The 16493-nt window shown below is 43.1% G+C and overlaps 1 protein-coding gene across 3 annotated transcripts in view; it reads left to right on the top strand.

The window, feature by feature from the left end:
- The first annotated feature begins 227 nt into the window (after window positions 1-227).
- Window positions 228-16493, top strand: part of LOC121007039 (T-cell immunoglobulin and mucin domain-containing protein 4-like) — a 54506-nt gene continuing 38240 nt past the window's right edge. Inside the window, exons 1-3 of one of the 3 annotated variants that reach the window (XM_040439187.1) lie at window positions 228-402; window positions 15014-15358; window positions 16000-16308. In XM_040439187.1, coding sequence (XP_040295121.1) covers window positions 339-402; window positions 15014-15358; window positions 16000-16308 — 718 coding nt within the window. In that variant the 5' untranslated portion in view covers window positions 228-338. The remainder of the gene's footprint in view (window positions 403-15013; window positions 15359-15999; window positions 16309-16493) is intronic. The other 2 variants (XM_040439189.1, XM_040439188.1) reach the window with 2 other exon arrangements.

Below are 16493 nucleotides of genomic sequence, written 5' to 3'. Positions count from 1 at the left end.
TTTTAGAGAATAACATTTCTTCGCTAAGCAAGGAGTCTCTCTGGACGTGAATCCAGCACCCCCACCCTGTGTGCTTGGCACTAGAGCCAACACTGATGTCATGGAGGTACCAGAAGAAGCGGTTTTGTCTCAGATTACTTTTGTAGATTCATGTTGGTTTATTATATCCCCCTTAGAACACGTCTGCATACATGCATATACGCGTGTCCCCTATGCTGCATACTTCTGTATTGTATGTAGTTCTGGATGACATGAGCTGGATGTGGGAGTGACCTCTTACATGTATTGTATCATAAGTTGTCAGTCCCTGCAGAAGTGACCAGCACGCAGCAGTCAGGATGAAGTTCTGCATGAGTTGGAGGGAGAATCTGCAAATTTCCTTCCTTCTGCTCAGCTGCTCAGGTAAGAACATCTCCACATTTCATCAGTTCTCACCGTCCGTCTTGTACGATGCCTTCGAAAACTTTAAATAACTGCATTGTTTCCTTTCAAGAGAACTTACTGATACAAACAGATGAAGCAGAGCTGAATTTGTTATTTCACTGTTTTACAAATCACACTAGCATTAGGGATTCCGTTTTGGCTTTCCGTTATAACCACGGAATGCCCAGACAGAATGCAAAACGGAAGCCTTTAAAAGGCATTCCGTCCTAATAGAAGTCTATGAGAATGCATAACGGATCCGCCTGGGTCCCGTTATGCAAGACGGAAAACAAAGTCCTGTTGACAGGACTTTGTTTTCTGTCTTGCATAACCGGACCCAGACGGATCCGCTTTGATTCCCATAGACTTCGATTAGGATGGAAAGCAAACGGAATGCCTTTTAAAGGCTTCCATTTTGCATTCTGTCTGGGCATTCCGTTATTTTCCGTTATAACCACGTTATAACGGAAAGCCATAACGGAATCCCTAACGCTAGTGTGAACCCACCTTAAGTAGGTTTTGCGGCCTCCTATGTAAAACCATAATGGTTGGAAATGTACTGTGATTGCTATATTGGCATACTCAACGTTGCTGCATCTGTATTTTCTGCATTACTTGTAATGTTGCTTGAGATATCCCTTCAGATCCCATCAAAACTTTTAGATTGTAATTAGGACTTAGTAGACGGAATCGGTGTAGGAGACGGGATTGGAAATAATGTCGCTGCAGATGTAGTAGAGCGGAACTTGACATTTAAATGTTACTCATGTACCAAGATGACTTCTTAAAGGGGTATTCCAATTTTGACCATTCATAGCTGAGATCGAAATTTCTGTCTTATGCTGTGGCCGAGGTGGTCGCAGTTACAGAAACAGCATAGACGTGAATGGGAGCTAAGGAAACGGCGTAGAATGGCCCGCATGTGCTTCACCATCACGGAGCTCAGATTCACTTCTATGGGACATACGGAAACTGTGTAACAGAGCCCATTTGACTGTTTCCATAAGGCTAGGTCTACACGACAACATTTGTCACGCGACATAGGGCACAACTACACTGCAACATTTGTCACGCGACATTTTGTTGCACCAATGTTGCGCAACAATTTTTATAATGGCAGTCTATGGTGTCGCACTGCAACATGCGACATACTGTAATTGCGACGCGACAGTCGCAGAAAAATCCATCTCGAAGGGATTTTCTGCGACTGTTGCGTCGCAGTGGCAGCATGTTGCAGTGCGACACCATAGACTGCCATTATAAAAATTGTCGCGCGACATTGGTGCAACAAAATGTCGCGCAAAAAAATGTAGTTGTGTAGACCTAGCCTAAATATAGCCGCCCCTTGGCTCCACATACGACTTTAAGCAAAAACAAAAATCCCACAAATAGCAAACACTTCACAATGCATATAGACAATGTAGCGACAAATGGATATATTATAGAACTTTAGTTGTTGAATTATTAGTATAGAATGACTTTGTGGTACTGGATAACTTATGTGAGGCAGAGGGACCTTTTGAGGTCAGTAAGCCTTAGGGCTCAAGCACACAAAGGTATTTTTTTTCCTTGTCTGTTCCGCTTTCTTTGCAGACCGTATGTCGAACCATTAATTTCACACAAAAAAACGGAAAGTACTCCATGTAGTGTTGATCGAGCACCAAAGCACCAAAGTACATAAGAAAACTGTATAGAAAGGTTATTGAATATTATGTTAGGACAATCAGAAAACTTTTTGTCTCCCTAATGATATTGATCTAGGTGCGCAGGTCCACCCAAGCCATCCAACAGATATGAAGCAACTTTGAGGCTTACTGGTTCTCAGTCAGATGAGAGCTGGTTTTGAATGTCTCATAGTGCACAAGGTTGCCATTGTAAGGTATGCTGGCTGGTATCTGTCTCATGGATAGATTGTTGACTTGCACATACGGACGGACGTAGCAGGGTTAACACACATGCTTTATGAGACATGTTATCTAAACTAAATGCAACTAAATGCGTTAAGCAATTGCTTTTCAATGGCTTTTGTTTCAAGATAACGCGATGAGTTAAGAATTTTGAGTTGAGTGTGTGTGTTACCCCGGCTACATCTGTACCTGGCTTTTGGCATATAGCCTTTGTGTGGTTGTCTATTGTATGTCATAGGTAATGGGAGTCCAAGACGCATCCGGACATCCTCCCCATGCTGTTTCCAAACAATTTTAATGGTGTTTCCATCAATTTCTAACCTTTTTCTGTGAACCAGATATCATCTATTCTTCAGAGCAGGGGGTGCCTGGTTTAATGCTCGGGTCTCCCATTTATTTTGTATTGTGTTCAATTGTGCTTGAGCATACACAGTATTCGGCCAAGCATGCTCGCTCAACACTAACTCCGTGTCCATTCCACAAAAAAATAGAACATGTCCTATTATTGTCCGCATTATGGACAAGGATAAGACTGGTCAATTAGGGGCCAGCTGTTCATTTCTGCAGAATACAGAATGCACACGGTCATTCAGCTCTGCTACATCTATATTTGTTTAAAAGACATCCTCTACGCCTAGTGTGGCATACGTACACCCACCAGTCTACTGTATAAGCGTGCGTTCACGCGGTCAGGTTTCCTGGCGCAGTTTTGTGAGCCATAATCAGGAGTGGATCATAAAAAGACAGAAAGACTTATAGCGAGTTTGTAATATTAATGTTAACTATTGTTCTGCAGTAAAAATAAGCACTATGAGGGGGCTATAAAGGAATGTGTGGTTTACAGGGAGAGGGGGCCACACTGAGGGGGTCTCATATTCTGTCTAGAAGGATCTGGTAACAACTTAACCTCATCACTGTCATGGGAGCTGGAATGCATTACTGACTCTCAGGGAGCCAAAAGGTTAATGTTCTACAATTTGGGACATGCAGATGTATTGTAGACTGCCATATTTTCTATGCAGATGGCCATGAACAGATGTAGCAGAGCTGAGTGTGAGTGTCATTACTCTCTGAGAACAGATTTCATAGATGTTACCTGCAGTCCTATGTAGCACCCCACATAACACAGTAAACTATTGTGTTATGTGGGGTGTTACATAGGACTGCATGGAACATCTACTACATTATCTGTACACAGAAAGCTATCACTGTTATCTGGGCTGTTACATAGGACTGCAGGTGACAAATTAAAATTTTAGTTGCCAAATTTAAAATACATATGATTATGATAAAAAAAGACTTAGAGGAGAAGATGAGACGCAGGTGACAGTGGTGAGCCAGCTCTACATATACCTCTGAGACATCTCCTGTCATGTAGATCTTCTCTTTCCTCTTCTCCTCCGTTTGCCCCAGACCGCCATGACTAATTCTTTCAGCCGCATCTCGTCTCTACAGAGTTTGTTACACAGACACGTTAGAGTTCTCATAATTGGGGTCATTTATCAAACTGGTGTAAAGTACAACTGGTTTAGGTGCCCATAGCAACCAATCAAATTCCACCTTTCATTTTCCAAAGGAGCTGTCAAAAATGAAAGGTGGAATCTGTTGCTATGGGCAACTAACCCAGTTCTACTTTACACCAGTTTGATAAATGACCCCAATTATGAGAACTTTAACGTGTCTGTATAACAAACTCTGTAGAGACGAGATGCGGCTGAAAGAATTACCCCAAAGGTCCCTATAGTGTCTACAGCAGTTATAATGTCCTCTAGAATGCCCCCAGTAATAATAACACCCTATATTGTGCTCCAGGTAATAATGCCTATATAGTGTCCCCAAAAATAATGTCCCCTAATAGAAACGCCCCCACACTGCCCCCATATAGTAATTTCCCCCACACTGCCCCATATAGTAATTTCCCCCACACTATCCCCATATGGTAATTTCCCCCACACTATCCCCATATGGTAATTTCCCCCACACTGCTCCATATAGTAATTTCCCCCATACAGTAATTTCCCCCACACTACCCCATATAGTAATTCCCCCCACACTACCCCCATACAGTAATTTCCCCACACTACCCCCATATAGTAATTTCCCCAACACTGCCCCATATAGTAATTTCCCCCACACTATCCCCATATGGTAATTTCCCCCACACTATCCCCATATGGTAATTTCCCCCACACTGCTCCATATAGTAATTTCCCCCATACAGTAATTTCCCCCACACTACCCCATATAGTAATTCCCCCCACACTACCCCCATACAGTAATTTCCCCACACTACCCCCATATAGTAATTTCCCCAACACTGCCCCATATAGTAATTTCTCCCACACTGCTACATATATTAATTTCCCCCACACTGCTACATATAGTAATTTCCCCCACACTGCTACATATATTCATTTCCCCCACACTGCTCCATATAGTAATTCCCCCCACACTGCTACATATAGTAATTTCCCCCACACTGCCCCCATATAGTAATTTCTCCCACACTGCCCCCATATAGTAATTTCTCCCACACTGCTACATATATTAATTTCCCCCACACTGCTACATATAGTAATTTCCCCCACACTGCCCCATATAGTAATTCCCCCCACACTGCTACATATAGTAATTCCCCCCCACACTGCTACATATAGTAATTTCCCCCACACTGCTACATATAGTAATTCCCCCCACACTGCTACATATATTAATTTTCCCCACACTGCTACATATAGTAATTTCTTCCACACTGCCTCCCATGTAGTAATTCCCCCCACAAAGTAATTTGCCCCCTACACTGCCCCATCAAGTAATAGCCCCCCACACTGCCCCCCATTAGATAATTTGCCCTGACACTGCCATCCATTAAATAATTTGCCCCGACACTGCCATTCATATAGTAATTTGCCCCCACACTTCCACCCATTAAGAAATTTGCCCCCAACACTGCCCTTCATTAAATAATTTGCCCCCACACTGCTCTTCATTAAGTAATTTGCCCTCCACACTGCCCTTCATTAAGTAATTTGCCCTCCACATTGCCTTTCATTAAGTAATTTGCCCCACACACTGCCCCATCAAGTAATAACCCCCCACACTGCCCCCATTAGTTAATTTGCCCCGACACTGCCATCCATTAAGTAATTTGCCCCCCACACTGCCCCCACAGTATTAATTTCTCCACACTGCCCTCACAGTATTCATTACCCCATGGTAGTAATTTGCCCCCACAATATTATTTGGCCCCCACATTCTCCCCCAGTCGGCGCTCACTCTGCACACACACGTCAAGGTTTATACTACCGCATAGGCTTCAGGCCTACTAGGCCTGAAGCCTATGGCGGTGATCGGCGGATGGTGGCGGGGCAGGGAACTATGCGCTCCCATGCCCCTCTGTAGTTTGTGGGCGTTTGGGTCGGCTTTGGGCCCCACAGCAATGCCAGGCCCGGGGCTACAGACCCAAACGCCCCAATTATAATCCGCCACTGCAGGGAGCAGCGGATTGTACCCTTCAGATGCCGCGTTCATAGCTGATCGCGGCATCTGAAATTTATATTACAGTGTAAAATAAAAAATTGATAAAATCATTCTTACCTCATCCATTTGATTGCGAAGAGTCGGCCGCCACCATCGTGATGGAAGATCTAGCGAGAAATCTTGCACGGCCCATGATGATGTCAACACGACGGCCGGCGTGGTGACGTCATACGTCACCGCGCACGGCATTTTGCAAGGGATCTTCAATCAAGATGGCAGCAGCCAGCTCTTTGCACTCAAACGGATGAGGTAAGTATGATTATTTACATTTTTTATCACCATTCAGGGAAAACCGATTAGTTATCATGAAGCATGAGGAAATTCGGCTTCGCGGTGAATCGAATTTTCCCTGAAATTCGGATCAAAGTCCACTTTGTGGATTTCTATTCGATCAACACTAATTGCAATGTATTATTTAAAGCCTTGAGGTGAGTTGGTTTCAGTTCTTTGGATGATGTTCTGAGAGGTTTTATCACTTCTTGGATGACTTGTTACTTCCTTCTTGGATGAATTTTAGTTCATGCTTTAAATCTATCATTTTGTCTTAAAGAAGCTATAGATAATGATGACCTATGCTCAGAACAGGTCATCAATATCAGATCGTTGAGGGTCCGCACCCCTACCGAACAGCTGTTTAAAGTGAATAGGAGAGGAATCTGTAATTACACTGTGCCACCACTAGACGGAGTGCAGGTAAACGCTGAAGAGGACACAGCACTCATATGAGCGCCACGGCCCCTCTAAACAGCTGATCGCGGGGAATACTGGGAGTCGGACCCCTTCCAATCTGGTATATATGACCTATACTAAGGATAAGTCATCAATATCTGTAGCACGGACAACACCTTTAAGGAAATCGGTTCTGATAGATTAATATCAGATAGCAATTCTTGCGCTAATTTATTCCATTCATGAAGAGCAGGCATGACTAATTAATCCTGCATGGAGCAGAGGTCAATCAAGGTGTAATCGTCAAGATCAATGTTCTGGGGCTGCATCGTTTTTGTCTCTTCTCCCTACCCTCTTCCTGCTGAGTGATGGGCTCATTTTAGTGCGCTGCAATGTGACCAGTCAAGTGTCTCCCCCTTACTGCTCTTTTACAGCATTTACTCCAGTTGGATTTTGCGGGTATCATAACATTAAACTTGGGAGCGTAACTAGAATTTACTGGGCCCCACGCAAATTTTTGAACGGGGTCCCCCATGCAACTTCGCAACCCTCTCCTCCCATGAAATCCTTACTCCTGATGCTAGTCAAGATCGCTCTCTCGCAGCTGCCCCAGTCATTCCCTACAGTGTCTCTGTATATGTCATTCTATAATACTGTTGAGGAGGCCCTGACAATAAAATATTTTATGTCTGCAAGGCTAAGAGATCTTATACCAAATTACATTTCTAGCAGCCTAGTGTGGCCCCACTCTTTCAGAGGCAACACCACCGGCACTTGTGCGGCTGTAAAGCGGCTGCCAAAAGACCGGATGTTTATACAATATAGCTCCGCCCCCTTTGCGCGATAGGCCACGCTGTGCTTGCTGTCCATGTGCCAGAAAGCTAGATCTACGCCAGCTATGAGCTGATATAGATTTGAGTTACAATTTACCAGGTAATGGAGTATATTTGGTGGGCTGTGACAGGCCACACCCCCTCTGCTAAGCCCACCCACTTTCTGAGGAAGTGGCATCGGCAGCAGGAAACAACCAAAAGTTTCACATTTTTCCCAAATGAGGCTTGCGCTAAAACGTGAATTTTTTAAGGCCAGTTTTCTGGTGTAAGTCTGTGATATATTCCTCCCACAGTTGTTATTTGTGGCAACAGGCTTATTCACTCTATCAGGCTGTTTATCTACTCTAGCAACAAGTTTCTGAAATTGTACCCAATTTCCGTGGGTGACAACAACACTGTGAAGATGACTTTGCTGTTTATTGCAAGCCACAGATTCTCCCCAGTACTGTACACACAACAACTATCTTCACTGTCACAGTCCATTATACCACTCTTTACACATGCATTTCTTACCACAACAAACTGATCCTCAACTGGCTTATCTCAGGCCCACTTAACGCTCAATAGGTACGGCAGCTAGAAAGTCCAAGTCAGCTACGTTTGCTCAGTACTCCCCATCTGTTCAGTGTGTTATTGCTTCTCTGCCATAGTCCCTGAGGTAATGCACCAATTCACAAGGGTCACTCACCTCCACTTGCTAGCTAACTACCATGCAATGTGTGGCTGGCCTTTCCTCCATATCCGCAGCTGTGGCATCTCCCAGCCCTTTGTGTGCTTCGGCCAAAAGGTCCTCCTGGACAACTTTATTTATAGCCTTGAGGAATATGCTATACAGGGTGAAGATGTAGTAAGTATAACAGTATTGCAGTATAGCCCCCATGCTAACTTATGACTAGCCCAGCATTGTGGCATGTATGTCCATTAACTTGTGAGGGACACTTGGGAGGCAGTATATATGAGGTAGCATGTACATTATTGGCATTTTCTCTCTAAACAGTCTTGTAAAGCGATTGTACAACTAAACTGAGAAATGGATTTAAGAAGGAGGAGAATACAAAAAATATATTTAAAAAAAAATGCAACTTTAGAAAGTCCAACCATTCCAGTGCTGAAGCACAAGTAGATAACAGTGTACTACATGTAGTACAAATGTAAAGTAGTACAATACAAATAAAGCCAATACCGTGTATATGCTTATGATCCCCCATGATAGCCCAGGATAAATTACTGTAAGATGGAAATGTAACCTAAGGGTGCTATAAATTGGGGGATCATGAATTATAAACACAACAAATGATCTTCAAGATTCCATCTTGCTCTTTCCATTGCGGATAGCACATATCTTTCCTATATCTTACATATGTTTAGAGAAGTTCACCCGATATCTTAATATTGGCATTGTTCAGGACCCTCATCCACTGACACATAACCCAAAGCTACAATCAAAGTGCTAGCATGTGAAATTGTTTCAGGTCAAGTGGCTTACACTTGAGGTATTTTGTGTTTCTTTTTTACTTTTCATACTTATGAAACTTCCTTATTACATGTAAGGAAGTGAATTTGCTGATTTACACTTTCTCTCTTCTTCAGTGTCCTCCCAAGGAAGTTAGGTTTTTATATGGCAGCCATTATGGAGCCAGGATTCAACTATCTCTTCATATTTTGTTGATTACATTAGCTTCCTGTTTTTAACATTTTTACAGCCTAAGAAAATTCCAAACATTTCACTCTCAGAGAATATACACTCACCTAAAGAATTATTAGGAACACCATACTAATATGGTGTTGGACCCCCTTTTGTCTTCAGAACTGCCTTAATTCTACGTGGCATTGATTCAACAAGGTGCTAATAGCATTCTTTAGAAATGTTGGCCCATATTGATAGGATAGCATCTTGCAGTTGATGGAGATTTGAGGGATGCACATCCAGGGCACGAAGCTCCCGTTCCACCACATCCCAAAGATGCTCTATTGGGTTGAGATCTGGTGACTTTGGGGGCCATTTTAGTACAGTGAACTCATTGTCATGTTCAAGAAACCAATTTGAAATGATTCGAGCTTTGTGACATGGTGCATTATCCTGCTGGAAGTAGCCAACAGAGGATGAACACATGTTCTCATTCTGTTTACGCCAAATTCGGACTCTACCATTTGAATGTCTCAACAGAAATCGAGACTCATCAGACCAGGCAACATTTTTCCAGTCTTCAACAGTCCAATTTTGGTGAGCTCGTGCAAATTGTAGCCTCTTTTTTTCTATTTGTAGTGGAGATGAGTGGTACCCGGTGGGGTCTTCTGCTGTTGAAGCCCATCCGCCTCAAGGTTGTGCGTGTTGTGGCTTCACAAATGCTTTGCTGCATACCTCGGTTGTAACGAGTGGTTATTTCAGTCAACGTTGCTTTTCTATCAGCTTGAATCAGTCGGCCCATTCTCCTCTGACCTCTAGCATCCACAAGGCATTTTTGCCCACAGGTCTGCCGCATACTGGATGTTTTTCCCTTTTCACACCATTCTTTGTAAACCCTAGAAATGGTTGTGCGTGAAAATCCCAGTAACTGAGCAGATTGTTAAATACTCAGACCGGCCCGTCTGGCACCAACAACCATGCCACGCTCAAAATTGCTTAAATCACCTTTCTTTCCCATTCTGAAATTCAGTTTGGAGTTCAGGAGATTGTCTTGACCAGGATCACCCCCCTAAATGCATTGAAGCAACTGCCATGTGATTGGTTGACTAGATAATTGCATTAATGAGAAATAGAACAGGTGTTCCTAATAATTCTTTAGGTGAGTGTATAGTACAGAGAATGCATAGTAATGGCTAAACATACAATGGTCTAAAGTGAAACTTCTGACAACTGACTGCAGTTAGATACCTATTGCTACGGATCAGTGAGTGTGAATCCATTGTGGCAACTAACCATTTTGGCGTAGGGCTAAGCCTACGCCAAAATTCTTGCGCTTTGCTGGTATTTAGCCTTTAACCCCTATACAGGTATCTGGACATCGACTGCAACCGCCTGGGATAGTCCCGGTGTAGTTGGCAGATGACCTGCTGGGGTCAGGGACTCTGGTGCAAGCAGGGGAGCAATGGATATAGAAAATGCACCAAAAACACAGGAAAACTGCAGGTACAGTCTGAACAGGCACCAAGACTTGAATGCTGGTTTAAGAGATCCAAGCAGTGCACAGTTAACGTACACACAGGAAAAACTTGCGGGTAGTAGTGAGACACAGATACCTGTAAGGCCAGGTTCACATCACCGTTTAGTTTTCCATTCTTCTGATCCATCGGATCTTGTGTTTTATGCATCCAGTATGCTCAGTTATGCACATTTGGCATCCGTTTTAGCCATTTCCGTCTGAGATCCATTGTTTTAGATAGAAAAAAATACTTTGTGTAGGACTTTTTTCAGTCTAAAATAATGGATCTCAGGCGGAAATGGCTCAAACATATGCAAAATGTACATAAGGACTCATTCAGATGACCGTATATTTGTGTCTGCATCCATTCCGCAATTTTGCGGGACAGATGCAGACCCATTCATTTAAATGCGTCCGCAAAAGATGTGGACAGCACACAGTGTGCTGTCCGCATCCGTACTTCCGTTCTGTGGCCCCGCAAAAAATATAGAACATGTCTTATTCTTGTCCACAATTGCAGACAAGAATAGGCATTTCTATCATAGGGCTGGCCGTTCCGCAAAATGCAGAACGCACATGGACAGTGTCTGTGTTTTGCGGATCCACAATTTGCGGACCACTAAACAGACACAGTAGTCTGAATGAGCCCTAACTGAGCATAACAGATGACCAAAATACAGGATTCTTTTTTTTCTTTCTGTTCTGACAGATCAGAAGAATGGAAAACTAAACAGTGACGTGATCCTGGCCTAAGGCAGGCAGGCTGGGAACTTGACTGGAGTACAGACAGAGAAGATAGACCAGGTTAACTTAAAACAGCATTCACCTGGCGGCTATAACCAACCGCTGATGTAAATTTATGTTAAGCAGTTGGGAAGGGGTTAAAGGGCATCTGTCAGCAGATTTGTACCTATGGAACTGGCTGACCTGTTACATGTGCGCTTGTCAGCTGAAGTCCTCTGTATTGGTCCCATGGTCATATGTGGCCGCATTGGTGAGAAAACCCCTTAACCCCTTAGGGACTTAGGGCTTACCGGTACGCCATGTTTGCCGAGTCCTTAAGGACCCAGTACCGGTACATCCTAACTTTAAAACGACATTGCGGTCCTGCGGGGGTTAAGCGGAACAGGATGTCCGCTGAAATCATTCAGCGGGCATCCTGTCACAACGCCGGGGGGGGGGGGGGTCATGTGACCCCCCCGCATCGGCGATCGCCGCAAACCGCAGGTCAATTCAGACCTTTACCTTATCCGGCGGGCGGCGGTGCCATCGGGTCCCCATGCGGCTGTAGGGGTGACCCGATGGCATGGAAGGCAGCTCGATGCCTTGAAAAAATAAAGTTTTCCCCACAAAAAATTAAAAGTTTCAAGTAAAAATAAACAAAAACGTCATTTTCCCCTAATAAAGTAAAAAAAAATTGGTAAAAAATAGGGGGGAAAAAAAGTATACATATTAGGTATCGCCGTGTCCGTATCGACCGGCTCTATAAACATATCACATGACCTAACCCCTCAGATGAACACCGTAAAAAATAAAAACTGTGCTAAATAAACCATTTTTTTGTCACCTTACATCACAAAAAGTACAACAGCAAGCGATTTAAAAAGGCGTTTGCCCACCAAAATAGTACCAATCTAACCGTCACCTCATCCCACAAAAAATGAGCCCCTACCTGAGACAATCACCCAAAAAATAAAAAACTATGGCTCAGAATATGGAGACACTAAAACGTCATTTTTTTTGTTTTAAAAAAGCTGTTATTGTGTAAAACTTACATAAATAAAATAAAAATTTACATTTACATTTACATTTGGTATCGCCGCGTCCGTATCGACCGGCTCTATAAAAATATCACATGACCTAACCCCTGAGATGAACACCGTAAAAGAATAAAAAAATAAAAACTGTGCTAAATAAACCATTTTTTGTCACCTTACATCACAAAAAGTGTAATAGCAAGCGATCAAAAAGTCATATGCACCCTAAAATAGTGCCACTCAAAACGTCATCTCATCCCGCAAAAAATGAGACCCTACCTAAGATAATCGCTCAAAAACTGAAAAAACTATGGCTCTCAGAATATGGAGACACTAAAATATGATTTTTTTTTGTTTCAAAAATGATATTATTGTGTAAAACTTACATAAATAAAAGAAAAGTATACATATTAGGTATCGCCGCGTCCGTATTGACCGTCTCTATAAAAATATCATATGAACTAACCCCTCAGATGACGACCGTAAAAAAAAAAAAAAAAAAACTGTGCTAAATAAACAATTTTTGGTCACCTTACATCACAAAAAGTGTAATAGCAAGCGATCAAAAAGTCATATGCACCCTAAAATAGTGCCACTCAAACCGTCATCTCATCCCACAAAAAATGAGACCCTACCTAAGATAATCGCTCAAAAACTGAAAAAACTATGGCTCTCAGAATATGGAGACACTAAAATATGATTTTTTCTTTGTTTCAAAAATGATATTATTGTGTAAAACTTACATAAATAAAAAAAAGTATACATATTAGGTATCGCGCGTCCGTATCGACCGGCTCTATAAAAATATCATATGAACTAACCCCTCAGATGAACACCGTAAAAAATGGCCTCATGCACACGACAGTATTTTTTCACGGTCCGCAAAACGGGGTTCCATTGGTCCGTGATCCATGACCGTTTTTTTCGTCTGTGGGTCTTCCTTGATTTTTGGAGGATCCACGGACATGAAAAAAAAGTCGTTTTGGTGTCCGCCTGGCCGTGCGGAGCCAACTGGATCCGTCCTGACTTACAATGCAAGTCAATGTGGACGGATCCGTTTGACATTGACACAATATGGTGCAATTGCAAACGGATCCGTCCCCCATTGACTTTGAATGTAAAGTCAGGAGTTAATATACCATAGGATCAGAGTTTTCTCCAATCCGATGGTATATTTTAACTTGAAGCGTCCCCATCACCATGGGAACGCCTCTATGTTAGAATATACCATCGGATTTGAGTTAGATCGTGAAACTCAGATCCGACAGTATATTCTAACACAGAGGCGTTCCCATAGTGATGGGGACGCTTCAAGTTAGAATATCCTACGAATTGTGTACATGACTGCCCCCTGCTGCCTGGCAGCACCCGATCTCTTACAGGGGGCTGTGATCCGCACAATTAACCCCTCAGGTGCCACACCTGAGGGGTTAATTGTGCGTATCATAGCCCCCTGTAAGAGATCAGGTGCTGCCAGGCAGGAGGGGGCAGACCCCCCCTCCCTCCCCTGTATTACATTCATTGGTGGCCAGTGCGGCCTCCCCTCCCCCCCCCCCCCCCTAATTAAAATCACGTTCCAAATCCCCCATCATTGGTGGCCAGTGCGGCCTCACATCACCCCTTTCACACGGGCGAGTATTCCGCGCGGATGCGATGTGTGAGTTGAACGCATTGCACCCGCACTGACTACCGACCCATTCATTTCTATGGGGCAGTTCACATAAGCGGTGATTTTCACGCATCACTTGTGCGTTGCGGGAAAATCGCAGGATGCTCTATATTCTGCATTTTTCACGCAACGCAGGCCCCATAGAAGTGAATGGGGTTGCGTGAAAATCGCAAGCATCCGCAAGCAAGTGCGGATGCGGTGCGATTTTCACGCACGGTTGCTAGGAGACGATCGGGATGGAGACCCGATCATTATTATTTCCCCTTATAACATGGTTATAAGGGAAAATAATAGCATTCTGAATACAGAATGCATAGTAAAATAGCGCTGGAGGGGTTAAAATAAATAAATAAATAATTTAACTCACCTTAGTCTACTTGTTCGCGCTGCCTGGCATCTCCTTCTGTCTCTTTTCTTCAGGACCTGGGTAAAGGACCTGTGGTGACGTCATTCCGGTCATCACATGATCCATCACATGATCTTTTACCATGGTGATGAATCATGTGATGGACCATGTGACGACCGGAGTGACGTCCTTTACCCAGGTCCTGAAGAAAGGAGACAGAAGGAGATGCCGGGCTGCGCTATCAAGTGGACTAAGGTGAGTTAATTTTTTTTTATTTTTTTTTTAAACCCCTCCAGCCCTATTGTACTATGCATTCTGTATTCAGAATGCTATTATTTTCCCTTATAACCATGTTATAAGGGAAAATAATACAATCTACACAACCCCGATCCCAAACCCGAACTTCTGTGAAGAAGTTCGGGTTTGGGTACCAAACATGCGCGATTTTTCTCACGGGAGTGCAAAACGCATTACAATGTTTTGCACTCGCGCGGAAAAATCGCGGGTGTTCCCGTAACGCACCCGCACATTTTCCCGCAACGCCCGTCCGAAAGAGGCCTAAGGGGTTAATATATGCAAACGAGCCTCTAGGAGCAATGGTGGCATTGATGTCCACCTAGAGGCTCTGCTCTCTCTGTGTCTGCAGCACCCTCTCCACTTTGACCGGGCCAGGCTGTGATGATGTTACCATTTATCATGGTATTTTTATATTTGTCTTTCTTGCAGTCACTGTGCTATGTCAAAAAACAGTAAAAGGAATCGAAGGACAACCTGTTACTTTGCCATGTTCGTACAAAGTTAGCCGAAGCAGCGACCTCACCAGTATGTGCTGGGGACAAGGCAGTTGCCCAAATTCAAAGTGCAATCAACAACTCATCTGGACTGATGGTTTCAAGGTCACTTTTCGATCATCTTCACGCTACCAGCTCAAGCATAAAATCAGACAAGGGATAGTGTCTCTCACCATCGATCAAGCAAGCCTTGGAGATACTGGCACCTACTGCTGCCGTATCGAACATAAGGGGTGGTTTAACGATGAGAAGAACAACATACAGCTTACAGTTGAAAAAGGTAATTTATTAAAATAATTTAATTAATGTGATTGATATTACTGTATTGGGATTAATGTACTTAAAAAAAATGGTGGCAAGTTGATTGGCTCCAATAATTCAACCTATAAACTTTCTCCTTAGGTGATATCAATTCACATAGTGCCTTTATGAATGTAAATTAATGAATGCAAATAGTGCACCTGCCATGGATCTTAAAATCTAAGGTAGTCACCAATAAGGTGCAGTGGGATAGGCAGAAGACTAGAGCTTTAGAATCTGGAGCAAGTACCGTTAGCAGTGATGCTCTTGAATATCAAGCATGACCTGCCTGAAATTATCTATACAATACACAGCCGTAATGTGGCACTGCTTATCTGGCACCAACTGTTGTGGGACAAAGTTGGACTGACCCACCAAAGGATAAGTTTCTGTAGTAGTCTTCAAAGATACAGCAGAAGACAACCACTTGTCACTACAGTCATCTTCTTTTGGATTGATTCACAAATAAGCTATTAGACCTTAAAGATGATACATCCTGCAACTTTATTAACTAGTTACCCCTAGAGTAGAGCAGTAGTCCTATGACTTAAATGTATCTGACCAGTCATACTATGAATTTATTTTAGGTTCTTACAAAAACATAATGCACTTTTTTTTTAGCACCGACAACAACAGTTCAAACTACTACTGAAGCACCCACAACCATGAAGACATCTCAAGCACTTCCAACACCAACATCTGTTCAGACTACTTCAGGACCGTCCTATGTCTCAACCAATCCATTAACTATATCTGTGGAGGCAACTACTCAACCACCTCCACTCATTACTAATAATACATCACAACCACTATCACCACTTACCAAGACAGACATTCCATCATCTTCAACTGCACGGACTATTACTTCATCACCGAATGTCTTCCCCTCTGTTATGACAGAGCACACAGGACTGACACGGAGAAGCTCAGGTAAAACTAGCAATATTAATTTCTTAGTATATAGTGCATTTTTTGAGTGTGAGCTTGTGAGACTGAAAATATGGCCATAGCCCACCAACAAATATTTAGCCCTGCTTTGAAATTTCTGATACATAGCTTCAAACTTCTTGAAAAAAAAAAGGATCTAAGTCTGTCTCCCTGCAGCTACCACTTGG

This window comes from Bufo bufo, chromosome 1 (genome assembly GCF_905171765.1).
Source record: "Bufo bufo chromosome 1, aBufBuf1.1, whole genome shotgun sequence".
Classification (NCBI taxonomy): Eukaryota; Metazoa; Chordata; class Amphibia; order Anura; family Bufonidae; genus Bufo; species Bufo bufo.
The sequence above is the reverse complement of the archived record's forward strand: the minus strand, read 5'-3'. Positions and strand labels throughout refer to the sequence as shown.